The sequence below is a fragment of the Abramis brama genome, assembly GCF_963993115.1.
Source record: "Abramis brama genome assembly, chromosome: 1".
Taxonomy (NCBI): Eukaryota; Metazoa; Chordata; class Actinopteri; order Cypriniformes; family Leuciscidae; genus Abramis; species Abramis brama.
Window position 1 is genome coordinate 28,686,908 of NC_139963.1, and position 27,843 is coordinate 28,714,750.

At 38.3% G+C, this 27,843-nt stretch overlaps 1 protein-coding gene across 2 annotated transcripts; it reads right to left on the bottom strand.

Annotated features, from left to right (window-relative positions):
- Positions 1 to 659: 659 nt before the first annotated feature.
- Positions 660 to 26,949, bottom strand: slc1a9 (solute carrier family 1 member 9). Of its 2 annotated transcripts, XM_084116805.1 has the most exons (12): positions 26,734 to 26,825; positions 20,709 to 20,856; positions 16,165 to 16,308; positions 15,288 to 15,440; positions 14,907 to 15,160; positions 8,668 to 8,773; positions 8,330 to 8,456; positions 6,676 to 6,909; positions 5,825 to 6,019; positions 4,993 to 5,127; positions 4,381 to 4,813; positions 660 to 2,688 (listed from the first exon to the last, which is right to left on the bottom strand). In XM_084116805.1, exons 1-12 carry the CDS (start codon positions 26,773 to 26,775, stop codon positions 2,473 to 2,475), a joined length of 2,187 nt encoding a protein of 728 aa, XP_083972931.1. In that variant the 5' UTR covers positions 26,776 to 26,825; the 3' UTR covers positions 660 to 2,472. The 2 variants fall into 2 exon arrangements, with proteins under 2 accessions (XP_083972931.1, XP_083972932.1); XM_084116806.1 differs by lacking the exon at positions 20,709 to 20,856 and having other exon boundaries at positions 26,734 to 26,949.
- Positions 26,950 to 27,843: the final 894 nt, after the last annotated feature.

Consider the following 27,843-nt stretch of genomic DNA (forward strand, 5'->3'; position numbering starts at 1 on the left):
CATCTGTACATTCTCACCTAGGAGATGACAGGATGCGAGGACACTACACTACCGTCCCGTCAGCTAGAGAGGGCAGTGTGGCATCAGTTTATGATCTGTTAATCTTTTTAATGAAAAAGTTCAAGTGTGCATGTCTTATCTTAAGAAAAGATAAAACAAACATGCTAGTCTGTCAATAATTGTTAGGTCCCTGTAAATGATTAAAGAGGTGCAATTGGACAGCTGGGCTCCAGTAAGTGATGACGATGTCCTTAAAGGCTCACATCCTTTCCCCCAATTGCCATTTTGCCCTTTCATCCTAATATAACTCCCTTAAGCTTTCCCGTTTCGTGTCTTTGACGTCCCGGGGCCCCACAATAACGTCAGTGTCCCTTGTAATCATCTGTCCCCTGCCTCACTGTTGTCCTCGGAAGAATGAGGAGGATTGACGTCTCTCTGGCCATCTGCTGCTCTCTCCCATCCTTTGCTCTCTCCTTCACTCTTCTTTGAGCGGATTAAAGGTCTTTGTCTCATCATTGTGCGAGAAATTTTTGACTCTGTGTGCATGAAGGGATTTCGTTCGTCCACCGGTCTTAATGCGAGAGCGAGACGGGATTTAAATGCGCTTCACGTTGACATCGACTCTTACACAAGAGGCATTAAAGCACAAACCACTCGAATAAGTTTAAAATAAATTGTTAAGATTTTATTACACACACCACAGACAGCAGCTGATGTGGTAGTCTGAATTCAGAGGGACAAGGGGACACCGTGAGGCGTTTCAGAGATACATTTAGTGGGGAAATTAAGTAAAGTCTATCATAATAAATACAGTCAGACAAAAGACATCATAAACTACAGCTAAAATTTACAATGATAATCCATCATAGCAAATGACAACAAGTTATACTTAAATTGTAAAGGAAAAAACATATAGCTCTTTCCGAGATTCTTACATAGATTAAGAGGCTCAATGGATTTCGTAGTTATCAACTCTTTCAGATAAATAAATACAGACAAACGAGACAATTATTGATGTACAGTAAGATGGCAGAACTATAATATCCATTGCTTATGATTCGGGAAGTATTTGATGAGAAATTTGTGAGTTCATACTGAAATGTGGTATTATTTTATCAAATCTGGGCATAATTTGAGATGTAGATCTATAGGCTACTAGGCTCTTCTCTTTCCTGACTTTCTCTCCATTTTATTTCATGGGACAAACAATTAAGATATCAATATTTTCTATTTTATTTGATTTACTCTACCGTAAGTTTGGAGTCTGTAAGATTTTTTGGTAATACTTCACTTAAAGCGTTTATGTGTAATGCATTATAAAGGTGTTCATAATGTACTTTATAATGCATCATATCGTTTCATAAATAATTGAAAGTGTCAAAGTGAAAATGCATTATAATAATCACAGATTCTTTGTTGAATCTGAAATTGGCTGTTTGTCATTTTTTAATGTATTATACTTTATAAAGGTGTATTATAATGTATTATAAATGTACACAATTATTATATACACAATAAGGTATATTATAATGTATTACAAATGTGGTTACAATTATTCATTCAATTGTAACTTAATGGTTACACTTGCACAATGACAATAACGTACTACGTCAGGTTTGTGTAACTGCACTTGGCTTAGTAACTTTGAAGTGTATAAGCCTGACGTCACACCCACTAATCTAAACAGTGTTTTAGTAAATCCATGAATGCTAATGATGCTTTCAGTATATGATTCACGTTTTTGAGGAACAGGAAAGAACATGAGAGGTACGGGCGGAAACTTTCTTGTGTTACTCACGGCTGCTTGTGACGTCCTTGCCACCGTTAAAAGAAAAACCCAACAAATCATAAAACGGGAGTTTTGGAACAACTTTGGACTGTTTATGGGAACCAACTGCCTCGACTCATTTGAACTGCCTTTTGTCATTTCTTTGTTTACGTTGCACTGGCAGCGAACAGAGGACATCTAGGCTACACAAGTAAACTAAGGCAGCTCAAATGAGTCAAGGATCATCATTGAGTAAGTCTGGGTTTCATAGTGCAGTGCACTGACATCCAGTGTAATAACCAGTCTCCCAGTAACCTGGATAACATTATATGACAGGGAAGTCAAAGACTAAATAAAATCAAGACTGGCACAGCACGTGCAATAAACGCTCAAAGCACTCGTCCGGTGGATTCCAATTTATTATTGAAATCCTGTAAAAGCAAATAACCAATAAAAGTAAATAACTTGCAAGTTACTAGACTATGTCGTGCTGCTAGACTATAAAACTGACGCTAAGAAACATACTTGCCAATGAACCCTCTATTCAATTATGTCAAGTTTCTCAAAGCAGAACAAACACACAACACACGTAGGTACTCAAAGTCTTTGCCAAACATCAATACACCAACTTTCATCCAGCAAGGTGGATGCTGAAATACTGAAGAAGTATTGTGAAAATGTGGTAAAGCTTTGTCTGTTCCTGTTCAGGGCAGGTCACAAGGTGGGATGGCATGGCGTCTATCATACGCCGTGTCATCACTTTCCTCTCCATCACTCGCCACGTCCATCATTCGTTCTTTCTCCTCATCCTCCTCAGTCTCGCTCCCTTTATCCCGCTCCCGTTCTCGCAGTCTCTGTCTTTCTCTGTCTCTTTCCCGGTCTCGGCCTCTCTCTCTGAAACCTCTGGGAAGTGTGGTAATCTGCGGGATATAAAGTGTTGATGAGAGTCATGGAACAGCATATCCACAACAAAAACATCATAGTATAGGAATTACCTGATCAGACTGACATGTATAGTTTACTCACACTCATGTCTTTACAAACAAAAAGATTTGTCATTTTTTACAGAAAAAGACTGCAAAAATGCTACAGTAAAAACCTGTTCATTGGTTAACTGTACAATATACAGTGAACAACTGTTAATAGTTTAACATTGCTGTCAAATTACCGTTAAATTTATGTTTTTTTTGCCAGGAACAACTGTGAACTGGTGTAAAACAGTAAAAAAATAAAAATAATAATAAAAAAACATTCCGAGAAGCACCTGTGTGCCAATTCAAATATCATTATATTTTATACCACTACATTTGTTTATACTTATGTTTGTTTTTTTCTTACTCTGATGGTGTTTTGTCTTGTGTGTATGACCCTGTGCACCATTCTGTATTGCCTTTTTTTTTTTTGGACAGGCCCCTTACATTGAACACTGATTCATCACGAGGCCTTCTATTGTACCACCTGTATTATTATAGTGGTTATTAGTACATTTTTAGCTGATTTTGTGCCAGCCACCGGCAGCATTTTTGATCATTTTCACAAAATGTTAATGGCTCATATTTAGTTGTATGAATATCTGAACATGCAGTATATCAAAAGAATGTACAGAGCCTCTTCTTTAAAAAATAAAAATAAAAATAATTATATATATTGTGTATATACAGTATATATTCTAGCTTCATGCATTCTTTATCAACAATTGAATGTGGGTAAGCTTAATAAAAGAGCAAATTTTTGAACAAAAAGCTGAGAAAATAGAGACTTTTTCAAAATAAATGTTTTTCAAAGACTACATGTGTTTATTGCTTGTTTCTGTTTCATCTTCGCCTGTGTTTTGATCCGGAGATTCTATACTCTTTCCGAAGATGCATAATAGCGCCCCTACCGTATAACAGTGAAAACATGGATTGACGGAAATTTCCGGAAAGAGGCACGTTTAAAGGGGTACTTCGCCGTTGGAAAAAATGGGCTTTCAATAAAACTTGGCTGTCTATATAGTAGAAAGTAGTAAAGTAATAAATAGATATAAAGTATCTTGCTTTAGTAGAAAATGCTGCTTAGCAAACTTTTAGTCATAATGGTGTCGACTTTTATTGCTCCCATTCTGTCAGTTCCCCCCAACCCGAAGCAAAACATTCAAAAGGTTCAAAAAGCATGCAAAAACAGACTTCATGGATCAGTCCAATTTGGTTTTGTGAACTGGGTAAAACAAATCATTGACAAGATCTGACTCAAAAGAAAGATTTCTTCACAGGTTGGACAGTGTAGCTTCTCTCATGAGCACTCCAAAACATGTCAAGGAGCGCTTGACAGTGAATAATGACTTAGATCTCGTTCTGTTCCTGGCACAAAACAATTCTGAAATATTAGTTCAGAAGACTTGGCAATAAAGCACGCAAGTTGTATGGATCACTTTTGTGGTATATGGAAAAGAAAAGGAGTTAATTTTATGTTCCACAGAAGAAAGTCAGTCATGCAGGTTTGGAGCAACATGAACGAAATTGCGATACCTTTAAGACCAATAGTTCAAAGAAGTGTGAGGACATTTATTTGAGAACATCATAGCTTAAAAACTTTGATCATCAAAAGAAATCGACAATGACTTAAAGCCTCACCTGGTTGTCGTAAGTTGGCAGGGCGCAGTATCCAGGCTCTGTCCCGCGTAAAAGACGAGGGGAATGTGTTCGGAAAGGCCTCGGGGAGTGAGAACACACAGAGCGAGGGGAAGGCGAACGGATGGAGTGAGGTGATGGAGAGCGGACGGAACGGGGCGAGTGCGGGATGGAGTGCGATTGAGACTGTGAAGGGGTCAGAGACGGGGCGTGATGATTAAGCTTATGGGGGCGCGGGGATCGAGGGGGCAGTTCAGGTGGTTTGAGAGGATCAATAAGGTCCATTTCAGTGAGGAGAGGTGGAGGGGGGACAAACTCCTCGTCTGATAGGGGGATTTCCCCGTCGATCAAAGCGAGCTCTGCCCGTGATAGGTGGTCCACAATGCCTGCCCCGAAAGAGTCGCCCACCACGTTAATGGAGGTGCGCATTCTGTCACTAAAGACACACAAAAGACAGCTCTAAAAGCTGATATAGAACAGCTCAGGACAGTTGTTTATGTTCATGAAGACAGTTGATAATTAGTAAGGACTCCACACACGAAACCAGGGCCGTCGTCAGGGGGGGATGTAAGAGACGGCCCCGTACGTAACCCAAACAGAGCTGTTTGAACTCACAGAATCCAGTCGACAGCAACGAGCAGGCTGATGTCTTGAGTCGGAAGGCCCACAGCGGTCAATATTAGCAACATGGTGACCAGACCTGCACTGGGAATACTGGCTGCTCCCACACTGGCCAAAGTCGCTGTCATACTGTAGAGCAAGAAAGAGAGGGGATTATGATACTACAATGACGACTGAGACATTATGGGGCGGCACATGGAGTTCAATGGAGCAAAGAAGGAAAATAACAACAAAAGTAAACTGAAAATGGATTGGAAGAAGTGTTAGCTCAGTTAAAGGGGAACACATGTCATGTATCTGCAGGTTTTGTAAATGTTTCATAATTATAGAGCCATTGTAATAAAAATAAATTATAATAACTGTAATAAAAACAGACTGTTAAGGCACAACAATACAAAGGATAGTAAAGTCAAACATGTGACTCATAAATCAAGACTGCATTCAGGCTGCATGTGAGAACGGTGCAAAGAGACAACAAATGGCATTTTAAAAATGGATTATATGTAATCAATTCTTATCTGAACAAATAAAACAAAATAAAATGACTACAAATTTGCAGTCAGTGTATGGATTACAAGGAGTGGTCTTACCTGAACAAAATTTAATAAAATAAAAATAACTACAAGTTTGCAGAATAAGCAACTTAAAAACTAATTGTTAATCTTTTTAAAAATTACAAAATTACAAACTAGGAGCCAACTAAAAGTATTTCTCTTCAAAGAGAAATGGATTTTGCTGATGAAAGGGTTATTATTCTTTATTGCAGCCACAGCAGAAGCAGCCACGGTTTGTCTGGTTTCAGCTCCATAGTTCCATATTTCCTTACCTGACAGTAATAATCTGTCCTCCATCTAAGGCAATGTCATTCATCTGGGCAATGAAAATGGCAGCCACGGCCTCATAGAGTGCAGTGCCATCCATGTTTATGGTGGCTCCAATGGGCAGCACAAAACGAGTCACACGCTTATCAATTTTTAGATTCTCCTCCAGACATCGAAATGTCACTGGCAATGTCCCAGCACTGAGAAAGAGAAAGTTATATTGATCATAATTGTTTAGCAAATGTTAATTTGTCATTTGAAAAACTGCCCTGACTAGCATGTGTCCAAAAACCCACAACAACAGTAATTATATATATATATTTTAAAAAGGATTGCATGGATATTCTGTGCCAAATTGACAGTTGGTTTAACATTCAGTAAATGGTTTGGCTTAATAAATGTAATCCCACAAACCCAGATTTATTCATAAATAACTCTCTAAAATATGTTTTCATAATATCCCCTCCCTTCCATTTAGACTGATTAATCATTTAGACCTCTATTCTGGAGAACTTCAGAAAATGTGTTTTATTTTGGCCAGATTAGATAATGTGATTTATGATAATGTCTAAAATATATCAAAAGTCATCCATCAGATTTTTTTTGGGTTATGTTTGAGTTATAATAAACATTTTAGACCACATACCCAGTACAAAATATATAGGCCTATATATTTTTAACATAAGAATGTGTTTTGGCTGTGCTATATGTAAAACAGAGATTGATTGCAGTAATGCTCTACTCAAGTCAAAAAATGTTTTAACCAAATGTGACCTTTAACTCTTCAGTCTGTGCAGCCAGAACTCTTCAGTCAGCATATTTCCATAAATACATGATGTGAATCTGCTGGCTGTACCTGCTGGCTGTTCCCAGAGCGGTGATCCAAGCTTGGAAAATGCCAGAGTAAAATGTGAAGGGGTTTTTCCGAGTCACGGCGAAGAATATCAGTGGCAGGATGAGCCCGCCATGAATGACGAGTCCAACTATGACCGTGACCATGTACATCCCCAGCTGTCGCGCTACCACTTCCAGGTCACCGATGGCAGCAATTTTCCCACAGATGAGGGAGGCAATGCCAAATGGAGAGTACCTGTGGATAGGCAAGTTGAGTTACTTGGAGGTCAGTTATGGGGTTTTAGCTGCTCTGTTTACAGTTAGACTTTGAAGTGTTTTTTTTTGTTTTTTTTGTTTGTTATGTTGCTGAGCAAATATTTTTGTTCTCTAATTTTGTTTTTCTAGCATTAATAGGAAATAAAAACTAATTTTAATAAAGTTTTTTGACAGACAGACAGACAGACAATAAATAAATAAATCTGTGACCATTTTTTTATTATTAAATGTATTTGTGTCTTGGTCAATGGGGTTGAGGCAATATTATCTGTAGAGCTATATTGGAACAATATTTATTGTGAAAAGTATTATACAAATAAACCTGAGTTGCACTGAAAATATTTCTCAAAAAATATTTTTATTAGAATAATGCTGTTTACAGAGAATGAATATATGTATATTTTAATATCTTCTTTTACCTTTAGTACAAAGACAATATAAAAGCCAATCACACTTACTTTTTTCCATACACAGAATAAATGGGTATTTATATATTTTTATATAGCTGCATTTATATTTTAGAAAGAGAGAGTCTCACACAAAAGGATCATCATATTTATCCAGTTTCTCAACATGAGTGGCAAATGGGAAGATGTTACTTCTTCTGTGGTCTAAATTTAGATCATCATCTTAATTGCTATGTATAAATATTTCATCGTCTGTTATGGTAAGCAACAGATGATGTGTATTGTAGCATTTGAACAGTTTACATACTGTGAGAGGAAAACACGGGACACAGTTAGTTACAGATGGGACGGTCTCAGGGCTGAGTGGAGTCTGTCTTTGTTGTCATATGCTTTTGCTTTGGGGTATTTACTTATTCTGTGTTTGTTCTTTTAATGTTAAAAATGTATTAGAATATGAAATAAACACGTTCCATCCCATCTCACTCCTTTTGTGCTGTAAAATGGCCTGATAGATTTATGGATCAAGCTTTTCATTTCTGCAGACATGATTAAAAAATTCAGCGCTGTCTCTGTTTTCAGTTATTTCTGTCAGTGTGTGGGTATCTGTCTGCGGTCTGTGTGTCGGAGGACGTATTACATCCAGAATATTACATCCCATATTTACTCATGGGAACACAAATATGATTCTGCTCTCTCTCTCGCTCTCTCAGATTCTTGTCCTGTTCTCTTCCTGACAAATTCCCCTCTCTCTTTCTTACATGCTATACTTTTATACTTTAATTCGCTCACTCTGCTGATCACCTTTTAACATGTTTGACAGATTTAAACAAAACCTTTGACACTTGTTTTATTCTATGTATTAGGAATCAAAACATACAGAGTTTAATTAGTGTTATTTATGAGTGGATGACACTCAAAAATGGCTAAAACAACATTTGTTTTCAGTTGCAATAGATATATAACTGCAATTCTAAATAAATGCAGAATACTGACCACATGATCATGGACACCATCTTCATAATGATCTCATTAAGGATGTTGAAGAAATCAGACATGAGCTTCCCCCTCTCTCCCATTTTCCCCATGTAGATACCAAACGTGATGAAGAACCCAATCAAACCTTACAAGTAAATCAAATTTACAATTAAAAACAATGAAATGGAATAAAAATCTATCTATTTTCTATCAATAATTTGTGACATAATTTGGATTTACAATAATGCAGCTACATTTAGAATTGAAACAACACTTTTTATATTTGTTTGGTAGTTAATTACATTTAAGCTGCATTTTTTTGTTTCAAATACAGAAAAAACTGGACATTCTCTAACCTAAAACATTCATTCCCCACTTCATTTCCAGTTTCTTTCTACTGACAAGGATCGGTTCTGTTTGGTTCTGGACTGGCACAGCTACTTTTTTCAGCACTGTTTGAACCTGAAAAGAGAAGCAAGACAAAGATGTTCATTCTGTAAAACACTGTAAAAAGCAAAACACTTTTAGACAGAATATTTTAGTCTAAATATATTATAGGCTAAGTTTAAGTAAAACTTAAAAAGTATGAATTACCATATAATTTATAGTCTAGCAGATATGTTTATAGTAAAATATATTTTTTTCCCCTTCTTTTTTTCTTGGAAGTAAGAAATATGACCCTAATAATTCATAGTGGAAAACAGGAAAAGGATGTTCCCAAAAGTCCCTGCATGGCACAATCACATTTGTTGTGTGTTGTGAAAACTATTTTAGTGTGGTGTTGCTCAATGAAAATGCGATGTGCAACACGCTCAAAGCAAACAAACTCTTAGGGAAAGAGCTCATGATTCAGGTGGATCCACTTAAACCATTAACTGTGAAATGGTGAACTGGAAGGGACTCCTCAGATGAGAGCTTGGTTATTTGGAATCAATCTCATACACATTGCAGTAAAAGTTTATCATCTGCTGTGTTAAAGGGGTCATATAATGGTACATTCACTTTTACAAGTTGATTGTTCTGAAATGTGTGTTGGCAGTGCCTGTACACAACCATCATAAAATGATAAAAATCCATCCAGTGGTTTTTTTAAAATCTCCTTATATGTTTAACAATCTCTCAAATCAAGCCGTTCGACCTAGTGACGTCACACGGTCGGACGCCCCTCCCACGATTGTTGATTGACAGCAGCGTTTCAACACAGACCTGCCCTCGCTCGTGAGCGAGCTGTCTGTCATCAGTCCACGCGTCATTGCTGATACGCTGGAGCACTGTCTATGAGCAGAATGGCGTCTAAGCGATTGTGGTGTTCTGTTCTTGGGTGTAATAACGAACACAGCAGTCATGTTGATGTTCCTAAATCCGAACCGCTGAAGACGCAGTGGCTGAGTTTTGTTTTCGAAGGGAATATTCCCCATGATCAACGTCAATGCTTTCATGTTTGCGCAAATCATTTCACACACCAGACTGCTTTACAAACGAGGGTCAGTATAAAGCTGGTTTTGCTAAGAAGCTGCTCCTGAAAAAAGGATAGGTACCAACTATTCGTGTTCCTGCTGCACCTCCAGAAGAAGAAGTGAGTGTAACGTTTTATTAACCTTTATATTAATATTTATATTAATCTTTGCAAATCGCTTGCTGCATGCTTCATGATGAATGCGGCTATTTTTACACTCAGGGTACATGTTTTCTATGTACGACGTTCTCAATATAATTCATAATCCCATGTTTATAATGAACAACGCGTTATGGTTATTGTGTTATTATTTTAAACCAAACGGTGTACGCACAGAACAGAGGGGCGGGGTGAGCAAAGCTCATTATCATTTAAAGACACATGCACTTAAACGGCGTGCTGAAAACAGAGCTGTTTTTGACCAGGTAAAATGAGTGTTTTCTTACAATACTAATGTGAATTTTTAATTAAAGTATATTACAAACTTTTAATTTAGACCCTAAAGAATCATATTAGCTTGTACAAAAATGGCATTATATGACCCCTTTAAGGGACCATCACTGTAATCAGATTAAGTATTCAAAAGCCTCACTGCATTAGAGTAAATGGAAGAATATGTGCTTCTGCAATACTAAATATAAAGCACAGTGTGAACATACAGTATCTTTAAATTAATTTTAAAAAGAGTGAACGTGTCAGGCTTGTTCTGTTTTTACTTACTTTTAGGTTGTATTACATTGTTTCCTTGTGTTGCGTTCCTGTTTCTTTTTTCCCGCTTCTTAACCGTCTCCTAGGTTACTGATTGTGTCCCTGTTTGTTTCCATGGTTACCTATGATTTGCACCTGTGTCTAGTTTAGCGTTCCTTGTATATATAGCCCTGAGTTTCTGTTGTCTCTTGTTGGTTCCTGTCATTGTTTAATGTGTATTGTGCATTTGTATTAACCGAAGCATCTCTTCAGTGTTTTGGTTTCATGGATTAAAGATAATTGAAGTTATCATTCTGAGACATTCGTGTTGGATTTAGTGATGGGAGAAACAAAGCTTTTCAAAGCTTCGAATCAATTCAGCCAATTGCTTCGCAAAATGATTCACTGTTTCGAAGTGTTTGAAATGCCACACACTAGTGACACCTGCAAAAACTCAGGCCAAACATGCTTAAAACATTTGCAAATGTTTTATTTAAAGTCAAATCTATCAAATGCAATTGACTGATCATCTTATACGATTAAATATCAAGTGTCTCTATAATATGTGTTCTTTTATCAATTTTCAGGGCTTGTTTTGTTTGTTCCATCATGGATGGCTCAGCTAAACAGGCCAATAAGAGACTATAAACTATTATTCCTTTTTATTATACTAATGTCAAATTAAAACGTCAACAAATTAATAAAACTGATCAGAGATCAGGTCAAACCAATAGACACTTGTTCAATGGTTCTCCGCTGGGGTTCATGGGTTCACGGGTTCACAAATATCATCGCCCTCCAGTGGTGATTCATTGACATTTTTAAATGTTTTGAAACAGTTATGACGCAACGAAGCCTTGTTTACTGAAATCAAGTGAATTTGTCTGTCTGATACATGGTCTGAACTGCTGATTCAAAACACAAAGATTTGTAAAGGTTTCAAAGCTTCATGAAGCAGTGTTTCGAAATCAGCCATCAATAGTTGGATTGCAAAGCATCGGAACAGAAATTGTAACTTTTGACTTTTTTAACTATTTATAGTCTATTTTTAGTCACTATTTTTTGTCACTTAGGGTTAGGGTTAGTGACATCCGACCGCCTGCACCATTACAAAATTAAAAATCAAGAAGCACTGAATGCAAGTAAAATTTGGCTCTTTTAACTAAGTTAACTGATAACTTTTTAGGAAATACAACAACACATAGTTTAACTTGCAATGCAAGTATGATAATTTGACTGTATCTTCTGCTGTAGGTCACATCTGGAAAAAAAAACTATGCTTAAATGCAAATAATAAAATAATTGTAAGACTTGTAAGAAAATGCCGGGCAGTCTGGTTGAGGAACAACCACTCCCCGAGAAGACAAAGGACCTTTCTGGAAATTAACATTTGAACTCTCTCTTGTGAAGTTAGCATCACCATTTGAGATGCAAGTCTCACCTCAGAATACATCTCTTTCCCTCTTCCCCCACTCCCTCTCTCTCAGTGATGCTGAGATCACCTGAAATTCACCCAGAAATCTATATGGTTTAAATGTGAATTATTATCATACAGTTTTATCCATGTTTGGTATCATTTGAAATGTCTCAGTGTGACTGCTACAAATGTCTCATTCCCATAGAAGTAAACCAAAAGTTAATAAGTTATTTAAGAGTTTAGAGATAACTCGCACACAGAGGAGGGTGTGTCTTCCAGGAAAATGGCATCCTGCTCTCAAAGGTGTAAATTCAAAGCAAATTCCCATTGTTAGCAAATGTTTCCATGTAAATCAACACTCTGTCCCCAGTAAGTCTGGGACGGTGATTAATGCAAATTCCCACTGTGAGCTCATGTTTACATTTGAAAAGAGGTTTCTGCCTTGGTCTGAGTATTTAGGGAGATGCTGAAGAAGGCTCGTGGCGATTTGTAACTCAAATTGGCCCGTGATGCTGAGAGTGGCCGAGACTCTCAGCATCATATATTTTCTAATGTCAGGTCCACATCTTTTCTCTTTATTCCAGAGCATTTGATGTTTTGTATTTATTATCTTTGAACTGATTATGAAATTGGCATGATACATTTACCTGACATAATAAATTGTTACATTTGATTTTATTTTGAATGACTTTGAAATTGTTTTCCCAAGTAATTAAACGGATTCGTATGTTCTCACAAGTTTTGCGTAAGATTAGTGATGACTAATATTTGGCATCAATTCAAGTGTACTTGGTTTGCAAAGACAAGAAGTGAATTCCTGTTTAGAACAGCAAATGCTGCTTGACCAATCTAAATTTGGGTGCGTCTTACCTCTGTTTTAATTTAATGTTACTTTAGATAACTGTATGTGAAAAACCACGGCATGGCCAATCCAAAGCTATTATAAGAGAAGTAATGTTGGTCAGCTTATATCTGTAATAGTGGACATACCTCTACTGAAGTAAACGTTTAAATTAAATTCAAGTGTATGCAATTCCATGGGGGCTATACCAAAGTATCTTTGATTGTGTAAACGTGAATGTGACCGATCTAAGGTATATACCAATTACCTCTGTTTGATGATCAAAACTGACGAGATTGTGATCGTGAGACCCGCGTTAAAAACATAAAACGTGAGGACCTCTGAGCGACATAGTTTCCAAATCTGAACGGGGTAAAATATACTTAAAGAGTTAAAAAGAATAAATCAAACATTCGCTCACTTTTAATGATGCTCAGATATCATTAAAACCTTTTTTCATTTATGGAGTCAGATGAAATAACGAGGTAATACATATGAGAAAATGTATTTCATTTAATCTTGTTGTGTTGCGTACAAGGAAAGACAGTAACGCGCAGAAACCTTCATCCATATTATTGGAAAACCGGCATTGGACCTTTAGTCGGGCTTACATGATGCAACCGTGGGACGGCCAAATAATTATGCAACCTTTAAAGTGCCATCTATTATGCTTTTTTTATATTACCTTTCATGTATTTTGTAATATATCTGTATGAATGAAAAATGTCTGCAAAGTTTTAAAGATCAAAGTGCACAACTAATAGGCCTAAAGTTATTGTCTCCTAAAAAAAAGAATAGATTCTGAACTGCTGAAACAAGTCGTCAGAAACTCCAATCTCACTTCTGTAACTTATCTAAATAACATATCTAAGGTTTGTAACAAATTTGCATAATGCCAGCCTAAGGTCTACATTTGCTGCCTGCAAATAACGTTTACTAAGTACTTTGACCCACCCTCAAAAACTGTAGTTGTAGCTAAGAAGCAACATGTCGACAACACCACATTGCTACAACATGTTGAGAACACTTTTCTGCGCTACGTTCAACTTTGCATGCACTTCCAAAGGATGAGGACCCGTGCAGGAATGGATACAGTAAAACTGACACCATTTTTACTGTTCATATCACTGTGTATAGACCTTATGTAGCCCCGCCCCTTTTCAGCGCTGCACTCGTTGTCTTTTGTCTTCCAGTCTGTATTTTCACAGCGATCTTGCGTATTTATGAATGAACGGCTCATTTAAAAATCTTCCTGGTCTACTGAGATTTGTTAAGATATCTGCTTTAAACATTACAATCCTCATGATAACTTTCATTAACTTTACATTAAGTAAATCCACTTCAAAAGCGAATTACTCCTGGACAGCAATGCCATAGAAATATACAGAGCGACCGCAAAAACAGAAGTTCAAAGACAATATTCTAAAGATGGCTGTGCCCTCGTTTCTCTGGCGCATAAGGTCTATACAAGTGCTGAGGAAGCATCCGAAGCTGAAATTCAAATATGGCAATGTGCGTTCTGTTTTTGACATACGCTGTAAGCAATAAACCAATCACAACAGACGAGGTCATCTGACCAATCAGAGTAGGCTCTCGGATAGGAGGAGTTTAGAAATAATGAATCCTTTATCAAGCTGTTTCAGACACTGTAAGAAAAGAAGTGATGTGCAATGTATATTATGAGAAAATTCAAGTGTTTTTTTACCTTGGATGTATGTAAACCTGTTGTAGTTCACCTCCAAAACAAAATTAGGAACATTTAAAATAGCATAATAGGGGCACTTTAAAAGAGAAGAGAAAGAGATTCTCATATTGTTTGTTGTACAAACTCTACACAAATTCATCTGTCAATTGTTAGAAGCTAGACAAATTAGGCAGATGGAGAGGATAGATTGTATGACATGTCCTCACGCTCAAAAACCATGAACAAACAATGAAAAAAACAACAACAACAACAGCTATGAATCATTGGCTGCAGACAGAAACCATCGATCAAATGAAATATGACCCTGGTCGAACTCGAACCTAGGTTTCCGTAAGCACAGCTCCTTACACACCACCAGCAACCTGCTCCCTTCTATGCCACTGTTCTGAAAGATTTACATTTTCCAAATGACAGAAAAGCAAAAAGATGAAAGAAGATAAATTGTCCATCAGAGACATAAATTCTCAAAGCACAGACACTACTTTTTACCTGTTGAAAACTGGCCTGAACCAGGTTCTCTGGGAAAAGGTTTCGGATCAGATCCAGAAAGGCATCCAGACTGCTGACCTCTTGGTTCTTGGGGGAAGAGGTGACCTGACCAGATCTGAGTTTTGGGTTCCCAGGGTGTATGCCAAGCACCAGGATGACACCTAGAACAGCAGCAATTATTGTGGTGGACATGTAGTACACCATTGCTCTGGTGCCCATTCTTCCACTGGAGCGAGCATCCAGACCGGCCAGGCCTGCAAGCCAGGAAGAAGGAGAGAGAGAGATACTGCATCAACAAAGATAAACGGCTTACTTTCTTGTGCTGTAGACACTTAACAGCATTTAACAAGCAAAAAACAGAGCATGTGTTCATGGCCTAACCTGTAATGAGACTTGAGATGATGAGGGGCAGGATGAGCATCTTCAGCATTCTCATCAGTACGTCTCCCGGAAAGGAAACCAGCATGAGACTGTTTGTGTCCAGATCAGGAACATAACGCAGCATCATTCCAATCACTGTGCCTGCTATAACACCTGTGAGAGTGTGGCGATTACACCGGTTATGTTCAGCCTGCTTATTAAAAGGTGTATGGATCATAGCATTGTAGAATTCTTGGTTTTTCACATGCACCACTGCATAACTGTCCTGCATCTGCAACATCTCAAACTACTGCTGTATAAACAGTGTCACTACATGGGGCCAAAACATTTTTGGTATTCTTTCTATTTTGGTATTTGTCTGTGGTTTGACAGATGACCACAGTTATGAAACCACAAACAAGGTTTATATGAATGCAAGTATAAGGAAATAGTAGGTGAAAGATAAAGATAAAGCTTGACTGGGACTAAGATTAAAGCATCATATCATACATTTTTAAAAATAAACAACTTGAAAGTTTTTGGACCCACTTATAAGTTTTTGGGCCAAAAATAACAATATTTTAGTTTTTTTATTACCCTCTTTCAAGCTGCTGTGAATTTAATAAACGCCCCCTTTCACATATGAAATAATCTTATCTCTTCCCGTATATTATCAACAGTGTTTAGCAATAATACAGTGTCTCCTGCTTATCACCTCACTGTGACTTGATTGGCTTTATGACCTAACCGGCAAACTCCTCTGAACTTCCAAGGAAGGAGACACACACACACTTCTGAAGTTGTATACAAACACTCCCACACATTCATGTACACACACGCGCACACACACACACACACACACACACACACACACACACACACACACACACACGCGCACCTATCACAGTGAGGGCAAGGAGCAGGTTGCGTGTAAACCAGCCGCATTGTTGGTGTGTGGAGTCTTTTAATTCTGCTTGCACTCCATCGTCCATCTGCAATGCTGCACTTGTCTGGTTGTCCAAATGCTTATTCGTCATTCTATCTGCAAGAGTCAAGAGAAATAAAGGGACAAATGCCAAGGTAAATAAACAATGATGATCATTTAAACATCCTACTCTTCACTCTATGTCTCCAGTGAACTCAGGCCGTCATACAAGGGGTCAGGGGGTCAAGGTTTTGCTGGTTAGCATGGCCCAGTTAGACTTAGCCTCTACTAGTTGATGCCATAATTACACAATTCGACTGCAAAAATGTCTTGGGTTATGAATGTAACCAAACGAATGTTCCCTGAGAAGGGGAACAAGACACTGCGTCCTGGGATGCAAATGGGGAATGCCGGTGTCTAAACAGAAAAATAACATTGGTCGGCGACAGCCTATGACATCACTACTGGTGCGACCAGACGGACCGGCCATCGGGCAGCTTAGCTCAGGGCCTGGTATTCAAAGAACACATTAAAGGGAATATGGCCAAGGATAAAAATATATCCTGCCTGTCACTACAGGGACACACCCCTGAGGAGTGGAGGTCTCATGAGAGGAGACCTAACAACACTCAGGGGAGCTCTAAGAGTAGAGGCCTCAGCAAGATGACAGCGAGAGGAGGCCTACCTACGTTCTACACTAAGGACTACAAACCAAGGAGGCTCAAAAAAGCCTGACATCTTGATACTGCTATCTAGCCAGAGCCCTGGGTATGGAATCCGCAGTAGGAGGACTCTCTAAAGCGAGAGGAAGCCTAGCAAGGCCCACCTTGAAGACTGTTAACCAGGGAGGCTCAAAAAAGAGCCTACAACCCAGTGCACTGCCTCCACGGAGCTCTCAGAGCGGAGGCTTCAGCATAATGACCCTCTGTAGAGAGAGGAAGCCTAACTATGTTCTATGCTAAAAGACCACCAAACCAAGGAGGCTCACAGAGAGCCACACAACTTGGACATGTTATCTAATGAGGAGCTCTGGGGAGCGGAGGTCTCAGCATAATGACTCTCTAAATCGAGAGGAAACCTAACAATAATTCCCTAAGTGTGGTTCCGCCAAGGAGACTCACAGAGAGGCATACAATCCGGCACGACCACCTCAATTGGAGGGAGGCTCTATGAAGGGAGGCCTCAGCATAACGACTCTCTAAAACAAGAGGAAAACTAGCTATGTTCTATGCTAAGGGCCGCTTACCAAAGAGGCTCAGAAAAGAGCCTAACAACTAAATACTGCTATCCAGGCAGAGCCCTAGGGAGCAGAGGCCTCAGCAGGACGACTCTCTAACGTGAGAGGAGACCTAACAACACTCCCCTTTAAGAATAGACAGCCAAGGAGACTCACAGCGAGCCATACAATCTAGCACCACTCTTTATACCTAGCTCCTAAGAGCGGAGGCCTCAACCTAATGACTCTCTAGGCAAGAGGAGGCCTAACTATGTCCTATGCTATGACTGCTTATCAAGGAGGCACAAAAGGGTCTTGAAGGCTGTGCCTTCGCCTCTCTGAACTTCCCGACCACCGTCTCAACAGATGTGCGGAAGAGTTTAGAGGGTGAAACCGGCGCAGAGGAGACAGTTTCTCCACGATGTCTGCCAGATTCACCCAGAGATGCCTCTCTGTAGCCACCATTGTTGCCATTAATCTGCTGACAACAGCAGCAGTTTACTTGGTGGCATGGAGAGCAAGATCTGTAGTGCAGCGCAGTTCTGCTACCGCCTCAGGGGGGTAGATCGGCCTGGTAAGCCTGCAACACAGTTATTGTGCGAAGGGCAGCTCCGGCCTGACCCGCTGTCGCATATGCTCTGCCGTTCAAACATGACGTCACACGCAGCAGTTTGGTCAGCAGAGTGGGAACCTTCAAAGTCGATGCCTCCCCCAGCGAGAGATAGCTGGCCAGCATCATGAGAGCTGGACGATTATGACCAGACAGATATCGCTCGTCTAACCTGCTGCGAGCGAGCTCACATCTCTCACATCGCCATGGCAGATATAATCATATAATGTGGAGCAGGACATAACCTCCAGTTACTCATCGTACACTGGGCAGGCAAAGAGATATTCATCGTCATCGAGACGTCATCGTCCTCAACTGACAAATCCTACTCTTCTTGGCTTGAAACCAAGAGCGCACTCGCTACCATTTCAGAGGATGAATACAATAACACAACCTCATCCAACAGCTTGCACTTGTCAGCTACCGAAGAATGAGAAAGATCCGTATCTTTCTCGAATTCCTCGGCAAGCTCCATCTGCAAGCCCCAGAATCCACGGGGCACAGACGATTGTCCCAATTCCCTTGAGAAAAGGGACAGACAAGAGCAGAGTTTCTTCATTGATGAACTCTCATAATGCTAACATTCAGACCCCTCAAGGACTGAGCGAGCAAGCTCCTCACCCAAGCGAATCAGGCACAGATCGTATGTATCATCAGTTGTCAGATAGTACTGACACAGATGTATGCACTTCCCGAAAGATTTCGCTGCCATAAATGTCTTCAACATGTCACAAACAAATGGCTCCTGAAGACAAGAAAGAGAATAACGTGTACTACAGCCCCCCTTTTATTCTATGGTCACACCAGTAGTGACGTCATAGGCTGTCGCCGGCCAATGTTATTGTCGTGCTTTGACACGTGACATGTCAAGCCGGAGGCATTTCCCATCAGCGTCCTAGGACGCAGAGTGAATTTTGCAATTTTTGCAACATGAATGATTCAATGATTCAATTGGATCAAACATACAGTAAAAATAGTAATATTGTAAAATATTATTATAACTTTAAATATATCTGCTTTATCTGCTTTAATATATTTAAAATGTAATTTATTCCTGTGATGCAAAGCTGAATTTTCCGCATCATTACTCCAGTCTTTAGTGTCACATGATCCTTCAGAAATCATTCTAATATGATGATTTGCTGCTGAAGAAACATTTTTCATTATTATCAATGTTGAAAACAGTTTTGCTGCAAAATATTTTGTGGAAACTATTTGTAATTTGTTTTTCATCATTCTTTGTTGAATTGAACGTTTAAAAGAACACCCTTTATTTTAAAAGTAAACCTTTTGTATCAAGATGTAAAAGTCTTTACTGTCACTTTTAATCAATATAATGCACTGATGCTCAGTAAAAATATCAATTTCTTTCAAAAAAAATAAAATATTACTGACCCCAAATTGAATTGGTAGAGTGTATTAAAAATATTTTGTTACACATATGGTATACCAGTAATGGAGGACTCTCAAAAGCATGGAAATATACACTAGTGCAAAGTCGAATTACAAAGAAAAGTATCTTTCCCAATACCCCAAGCTCTCTTTCTAGCATGCTAATGAGCAGTGGTGGCAAAACAATTCACCACAATGACAACAAACTAGTTTGTGTATAAAAGTCGTACTAGAGATGTCTGAGACTGATACATTGTAGTTGTGGATGAGATTAAGACCCTTACGAGGATGGATTAGCCACAAATGTTTCGCATCAGCAACATAGGTGAATATTACAGCTGGAGAGTGATACGTTCATGAAATTGCATCTGAAAGCCTTGAATGACCCTCTGCTGTGTTTACGTGAGCATGCTGACACATAACAAACCATTATACCATAATTGGCCATTATTATTTTCATCTGTCAAGGTCTGTGCTCATGACACTGGAGGCCAATGTACTGCAAGGCCTCATTTGACTGTCAAACAGCTTATATGCTTTAAATGATTGGTTTATGACCGACTATGACCAAGTCTTTGTAGTGACAATTTAAATTGCAAAAAGAAATAAACAACACTTTATTAAAAGCTTCCCAGGACATCTGCACCACACAACATGCCGCTTTTTCTCATCCGCATCAAGCAGTTGGCAATTCTGTGATCCGTATGATCATCCGAAACAGTCAAGCAAGAGATTTTCACCTCCTCATGTCATGCGCATCTTACAGCTGCTTTTCCTAAGGCTCCGCCTCTTTTTTAAAGAGAAATCGAATGATGCTGAAATGGAGGCCTTCTTCGGTTTGAAAGGCACAGAGATCACTGATCACAAAGAAACAAAACAACAAAGCCTCAAAGGAAACATTATAACCCCCTTCCAATCTTTTAATCTTCTAAACTGCTACTTTTCAAGCATTCACTTACACGCACATACAGACACACCCACATACACAAACCTCCACATGGGAATAATACATAACTCCTACTCCTTTACAAAACCATATGACTGCCAAGTGGGGCCAATAAACATTTTATCAACCTCGCCCTATTATAAACATCTGCATGAAAATGGACACCGATTTAAGTAAGATAAACTGGTTGAGTAATGAGACATATAGAATAAACAAACATGTTGAGAAGAAAGAAAGAGCTGAAAGACAGAGTGACATTTATATTTGCGAACAACCATTAGTGAATTGCATCATCATGAAGAATAATGCTTGTCTCTTTTATCTTAAAATAATTAGATGAGAGAAATACTTACCCGAGTTCGCCGTCTTGGCCTTTTTGCCCATTTTGTCCTTGCTGTTTTTTGGTGCTGTGTGGATCTTACTCTTTGACCTCCATTTCTCTTTCTTTTTCTGGATGTTCCCTGTCCTGTTCATCTGTTTGTTCTTCATCTCAGATTTAAACTAAAACAACAGTTGCTGCTCAGACATAAAGACGGATTGGCAGCATTGCTAAAATGTTTTTTTTTTTTTTTTTTTTTGGAGGGGGAGGGAGTACAGTCATTTGCCAAGTTTCAACTGCACACACATAATCCTCTGTGAAGCCTCATTTGAAGAGAGAGAGAGAGTGAGAAAGAGAAGCTTATGACCTGTGATTCTGCATCTCTTTTTACAATACCTCACAATTTCCCCTGAAGTCACAAGCTTAAACCAGTTTTCACAAAGGTCTTCATATTCAAACACAGGCAACAACATGCCAGAACTGCTCCTATAAAAATGAAGTGCTGCTACATTCTGCTAATCCCTTTTTTTTGGAGGTAACAGGTTGTAACTGAATACATCATTTTCAGGCACACCACTAGTGGGAGGTCACAGGTTCAAAAAGGCCAGGATGTTAATAAAACATTGCTGTGCAATGACAGTCAACAAGTAAATCACAAAGACTTCTGAAGAATTCAAGAAAAAAGAAAAAAGAAAAAAAAAAACACTTGATGGCCTTTGCAATGATGTAGTAACACAAAGAAGCAATTATTCTTTCTTACAAGGAAACATCAATTCTTGTGATCTTAAGCCATGTTGTAAGATCAGCTACTGTCGCAATGCATCCCTCCCCCAAAAGAGCATGTGACTGTTTTTCTTCTCCACCAATCCAGACTGATTTATGAATAACATTGTGAAAAGGATTGGCCAACTAGATATAAAAGCTTTGGCTGTCAGTCAGTAGATGACATTAAAGGGATAGTTCACTCACAATATCCCAAAATATTTTCTTTTGTATTACAACAAACAAGTAATACAGGTTTGGATCCACATGACGGTAAATGAGTAAATGAGGTCATCATTTTCATTTTGTAGTCAACTATCCTTTTAAAACATGCCATTTCATGCCTGAGATTAGAACTGATCCTAGAGATTTCTAATAAAGGTCACTGTGGCGTACAGAAACTACTGGTTGAGTTTCTATTATATATTTTGTGCAAACTGTAATTGGGATTATTCAACAATCAGTATTATATTCAGCTAAACGTGCATCCTTATTTGAGTGCACAGATGGAGTATGTAAGGGATACTATGCGATCAGAAAATTATTGAGAAATTATAAAACCGACAGGCTAATCAGGCCCAATGCGGTGCATATCTATACTAGCCTGGGAAAACCCAGACAAACTTCCGGCAAATTTAGATTTGCTCTGCAAGTAGTCTGGCAAAGAGCCCATTCAAGCCGATTTCTAATCCGTCCAAATCGAGGCACCAATCAGAAACGTAGGGGCGGGCTTTACACGATGACGATCGCTCTGATTGGTTTTAGGTCTATCCAATTGCGCCCAGAGGCATTTGAGCGACGTCCGTTGGTGAAGCGCACCAACTTTTAAATGCATTATTATATTCAAATTGCAAACACATGAGGACAGTCTCCATAAAAGACCCACTGGCAGATGAACGTGCTACTACATTTCTCTCCGAAACGGTAGGAAATTAAATTAGATTTAATAGAGGATTTTAACTGTGACAAGATGATTGACAGGGCAGTTTAAGTGACAGGATGCACGCGACAGATCCGTCCGATAAAGATGACGAAGTAGTATGTCCCAAAGCTTGCCTACTTTTTTGCTACACATTCAAAAGTAAATACCTTTTCTTCACAAAAAGAGTACATACTTTTATAACGTAGTGTAACTTTTATGACGTAGTGTAACACTCTGGGGTGTGTTTCCCGAAAGCATCGTTAGCCAACTATGGTCGCAAGTTCCCTCGTTACCAATAGAGTTCAATGGACATTGCGATGAACTTGCGACCATAGTTGGCCAACGATGCTTTCGGGAAACGCACCCCTGATTGGTTTTAGGTCTATCCAATTGCGCCCAGAGGCATTTGAGCGACATCTGTTGGTGACGCCCCTTTGGAAATGAGTTATTAATGACGCTTTGCCAGACCATAACTCAGTTACTACTGAGAATGGTCTGGTTTTAACCAGGCTATATCTATACATATCTTTACTATAATCATTAAATAAATAAATATGGAGATGAAATACTGATTTGTGTTTAAATTGTTTTATACTTATACATGTACAAAAAAATTTCTTTACAATATACAAATCAATCAGCCTAGCAACAAGACAAACATTGCAATGATTTTACAGTAATATAAATACTGAAGTCCTCTCAGCTCTTACAAATGATTAGACAAGATGATACGAAACAAGAAATATCGAGTCCACAGTGAGAGACATGAAAGTCTGATATACTGCGTTGCCACGGTGAACACTGAATTCCACAACTGACCAATCAGAATGAAGCATTCCAAAGAGCTGTGTAAAAATTAAATTAACATTAATGCGTGTTAAGCAAGCATTCGGTGGATTTTAGAGGGGTCTGGGTTTGTCTTTAATTGATTCAAATAATAGTTTTGGGGGTGCAAAGTGAAACTTAAGATCGAAGGGTTTAAAAACCCATAGCAACTCAGTGTTATAATTTCCAGTGAACAACATCAAAACCTTAATCACAAAAATAGAATAAAATAAAGTCTCAACTTGCTAGTTGCTCTGCATCCCGAGGCAAGGACCATGTACTCTACACAGCATTAGACACTATTTATTTTCTCCACTTACTGACAATTGACAAACATTACCTGAGATCATTCCTCAAACAAGCAACCAAACAAATGCCCGAAGCTTAGCCTAGCTTAGCTAAGCTGCTGGACTTCAGCCATAACAAACAGAACAGGTTCGATTTACACTGGCAAGCTCTTTATGACAGAACAGGATGCTCAGGAATGGAATGGATGAAACGATTAGCCAGAGGCAAAACTACAGCTTACCAAAAAAAAAAAAAAACCCAATCTGGGTCGACCTCCTTTTAGATCACACAGAGTGGAAAGGAAAGATTCTGTCTGGGGTGTTAAGCAGAGTGCCAGAGGATGTTTTTCAGAGATGGAGAGATAGGCCTATCATTTTCACTCCTTCAATCAGAAGACTTGAAGGCTTGGGGGAATCTCTTTAGAAAGCTAGCCAATCACAATAAGCTTTAAGAAGTGAGAAAGTGATTAGTGAGATGGAGCTAAACCTTGACCAAGCCTGGTTTAAGATGGTTTAGATAGTCTCAGTTGACAAGTGTCCAAAACCATTATTAATACCATCAAAACAAACCAGACTGGGACACCTGCTCTAACCACCTTAGGCTTTCAGCAGGTAAACTGGAGGAGATAAGAATTGCTTTTCTTGTGGTTTGGCTGCCCTTATTTGCAGGAACGTCAGTGACGGTGTGGAAAACAGCAATTTCAAACAAAACAGACAGCTATTAGGTTATGCAACAAGTATACCGTGAACAACCACATTTCTGTCACATTGCAGATAAAAATGTCCAATTAGTGGCTAAAGCTAAACAGAAGAACTATTGAAGAACTTCAAGATGACTGTTGTCTATATGTCTATATTTTATCACTCATTCAAATTTTTTTTTTTTCTATAGATAAATATTTGAACATAGTATTAAACAAAAGAAATTCAAAGGATGAGGATGAGGGGGAGTCTTTGTTTTATATGGACTGCCAGAATCACCATTTATTTTAAGGTTACCCACCTCAGAAAAATCAATGAATCACTGATACAAGGGTATGTGTTCAGATGTCTGATTGTGTGGTCAGTGTGAGTGAGGATTATTTTCTGAGGTTGATTGGTGTGGGCTTTGCAAAGGGATAGAGATATAATCCTATAACTCCCTGCTTCAGTGAGAAAATAGAAGCAACACAGTGACGGACTGGACACCACAGTTGTCTTTCAACCTCACACATGAACTATGCAAACTACATCCAACCATGCATATAATCTCATTAACTTCATATTTATATTTAAGAAGATTTGCATTAAACGTATATATATATATATATATATATATATATATATATATATATATATATATATATATATATATATATATATATATATATACATATATATATATATATATATATATATTTGTGTTGCAGATCATACTGTACTACATTCCAGTTATCCACTGCAATAAATGACTCTCTTAATCAGTATTTTCAGCAATGGCAGATGTTTATATCCAAAGCATCTTACATTGCATTCAATGTATACATTTTATCCGTTCATGCATTCCCTGTAATCAAACCTATGACCTTGGTGCTGTACATCCCTAGTCTACTGTTTGAGCTGCAGGAATACAAAACAGCCTTAAAACAATATCAATTCAACTGATAAGCAAAAGGTGAAGTTTAGATCATTTTGATGATTCATTTTGTAGTTAGCTATCCCTTTATAACATGCCATTTCATGCCTGAGATTAGAACTGATCCTAGAGATTTCTAATAAAGGTCACTGTGGCGTACAGAAACTACTGGTTGAGTTTTCATTATATATTTTGTGCAAAATGTAATTGGAATAATTCAACAATCTGTATTATATTGAGCTAAACTTGCATCATTATTTGAGCGCACAGATGGAGCATGTACGGGACAATATGGGATCAGAAAATTATTGCAAAATTATCAAACCGACAGGCTAATCAGGCCCGACGCAGAGCATATATCCAGCTTTACTATAATCATTAAATAAATAAATATGGAGATTAAATATAAATAAATATATAATTAAAAATTGATAATAATTCTAGATATATTCTGTAAAACATAGTATGAAATTTTTATTCTTAAGTATGATTTATCTTATTTTAAGGATGTTTAACTAGACAAAAGTATAAAAATATTGATTAAGATTTTGTTCTGCAGTCTGAATGCCAGAGTCCTAATACAAACATATTCACATACACTTTTTCAAGACAACTTGCAATTATTTTCAAACTATCCAATCTCATTCTTTTTTTTTTTCCAGAATATGATCATATACATCACAATATGTTTAGAAAACTGATGTAAAGTAATGAGAAGTACAGTAAAGTAAGTGTAAGTCCATCTGGGGGCTTATTCTTCTGCATGTGCAGACGACTTGTACGGGGTGATCTTTGCTTAACCACATCCGCACACACACGCACTTTCACACACCCTCCCCCCTTACCCCTACATCTCTGACTATAATCTGAGTGTATTAATCTGTTGTTTGAACTCCTTAAGCACAGACTGTGTATCACATCTGCTCGCCTCACCCTGCTAAAGCTTTGCTATTTATAAATCCCCAATTCCCCCTCTCTCTGTCTTTCTCTGTTTCTGTCCTGCAGGTTTTTCCCTAATCGAGCCCCGGAGGAACCCTCATTTTACCTTCCTAAATCCCTGTCAATCTGTCTTTAAGCTCCATGTCTGCAGAATCAACTCTTTCGTTATTTCATTTCTGAAGCCACAGAGGTCTCTACTCATTGTGATAAATCATCTCTCACCGATATATGACCCAAACTAGCGATCTATCCACGGCTGATTGACTCCTGTTTGAGAAGTGCCTCTAATGAAGCATGAGGACATTCATAATCTGCACTCTTGAAACCATCCATCATCATCTCTCTGACACTTCACACTACCTCTACACTCAGAGTATCCCAGACTTGGGCTATTTGTTAACTGATATGTGCTGTTAAGTTTGCAGCAATGACATCTACAATAACACCACTGACTAAGAGGAATTTAAAGGCAAAAGAAGAGACCATGCACACTTCAACAATCATGGACGATCAATGATATAGTTATGTGCATGAACTCATGTATTGGACTTTATGTCCAATACATTGTTTGAGCATTTCATAATATAACAAGCTGAATTAAATGAAGCAGTGTAAACAAAAATATAAAGTTCTATGTTATACTGAGAGGGTTAAGGACAAGTTTAAACAGAAACAAGAACAGTGATGTGCAGTTCATTCGTAGTCTTACCTGTCCTGTTGTGCCGTCTCCCATCCAACAAGATTGAGGCATTAGGAAAGAGACATGTGGAAAGAATGGACAGAGGGTGAGAAAGAGAGAGATGGAGTGAGAGTCACAGAAAATTCACAGATTAATAAGAACGTTTTGATTCCCTGAGCCTGGCTTGCGCGCTCAGTCTCTCCCTCTCTCTCTCTCTCTCTCTCTCTCTCACGCTCTCTCTCTCTCTCTCTCTCTCTCTCTCTCTCTCTCTCTTGTCATTGTTCACAAACAAGATAGCTCAAAATGCTTAGTGATGTTGTCAATAAAACACTGCACTCTGTTAGTATGTAAACTATGGCAACAGTTTGGATGACAGTTACTGTATTGAAATGTACAAAGCTGCACTTCTGTATGCCATACATCCATTTCAAAAGTACAAATTTACACACTACTGTATGTGAGTTATTGATTGAAAGAGACTGGATAGGATTTACAGTTACACTTTTACTTGTGGTCTGACAAAAAAACAAAAAACATTACAATATTATTGTGATATAGAAAAGAAAAAGAAATACAACATTAGAAAGGCAAACACAGGAAACTTTGCTTTTGCATGCAGCACTGTATATATGCTTGCCAGTTGAAGGTTCATGAGAAGCAACTTTGAGCTATTTCAGAGAACTGGTTTCTCATTGGTTGATCTACATTCTCTTCATTAGTGAAAGTCAAGATTCACATGCACAATTCATCAATTGGCACATTTACAAAAAGTCTAATAGAAATGTCTAATAGAAATCAACCATTTTGCATTTAATGACTTATACGATGAACTAAATGACTAGATGTTTTGAGGGGTAAGACTATTGCACAGAGAACTATTTAATCAATTTTGAGCAACATGGCATTAGCAACTGATAATGTAGGAAACCGCAGACAATTGTACATAATCAATTGCATGAATGTACCAAAGCAATCGCAACTTGTTCAAAAGAATGAGAAACTGCTTTTATGATGTGCACAAGTGACTAGATGATGTGGAGGTTGAACAAGTAGTTTTGAGAATTTCATTTCTGATCTGAGAAATGCACCAAAGCGACTGAGAAAAACTATAATCCTCCAGTATCCTGTTACTTTGTCAGC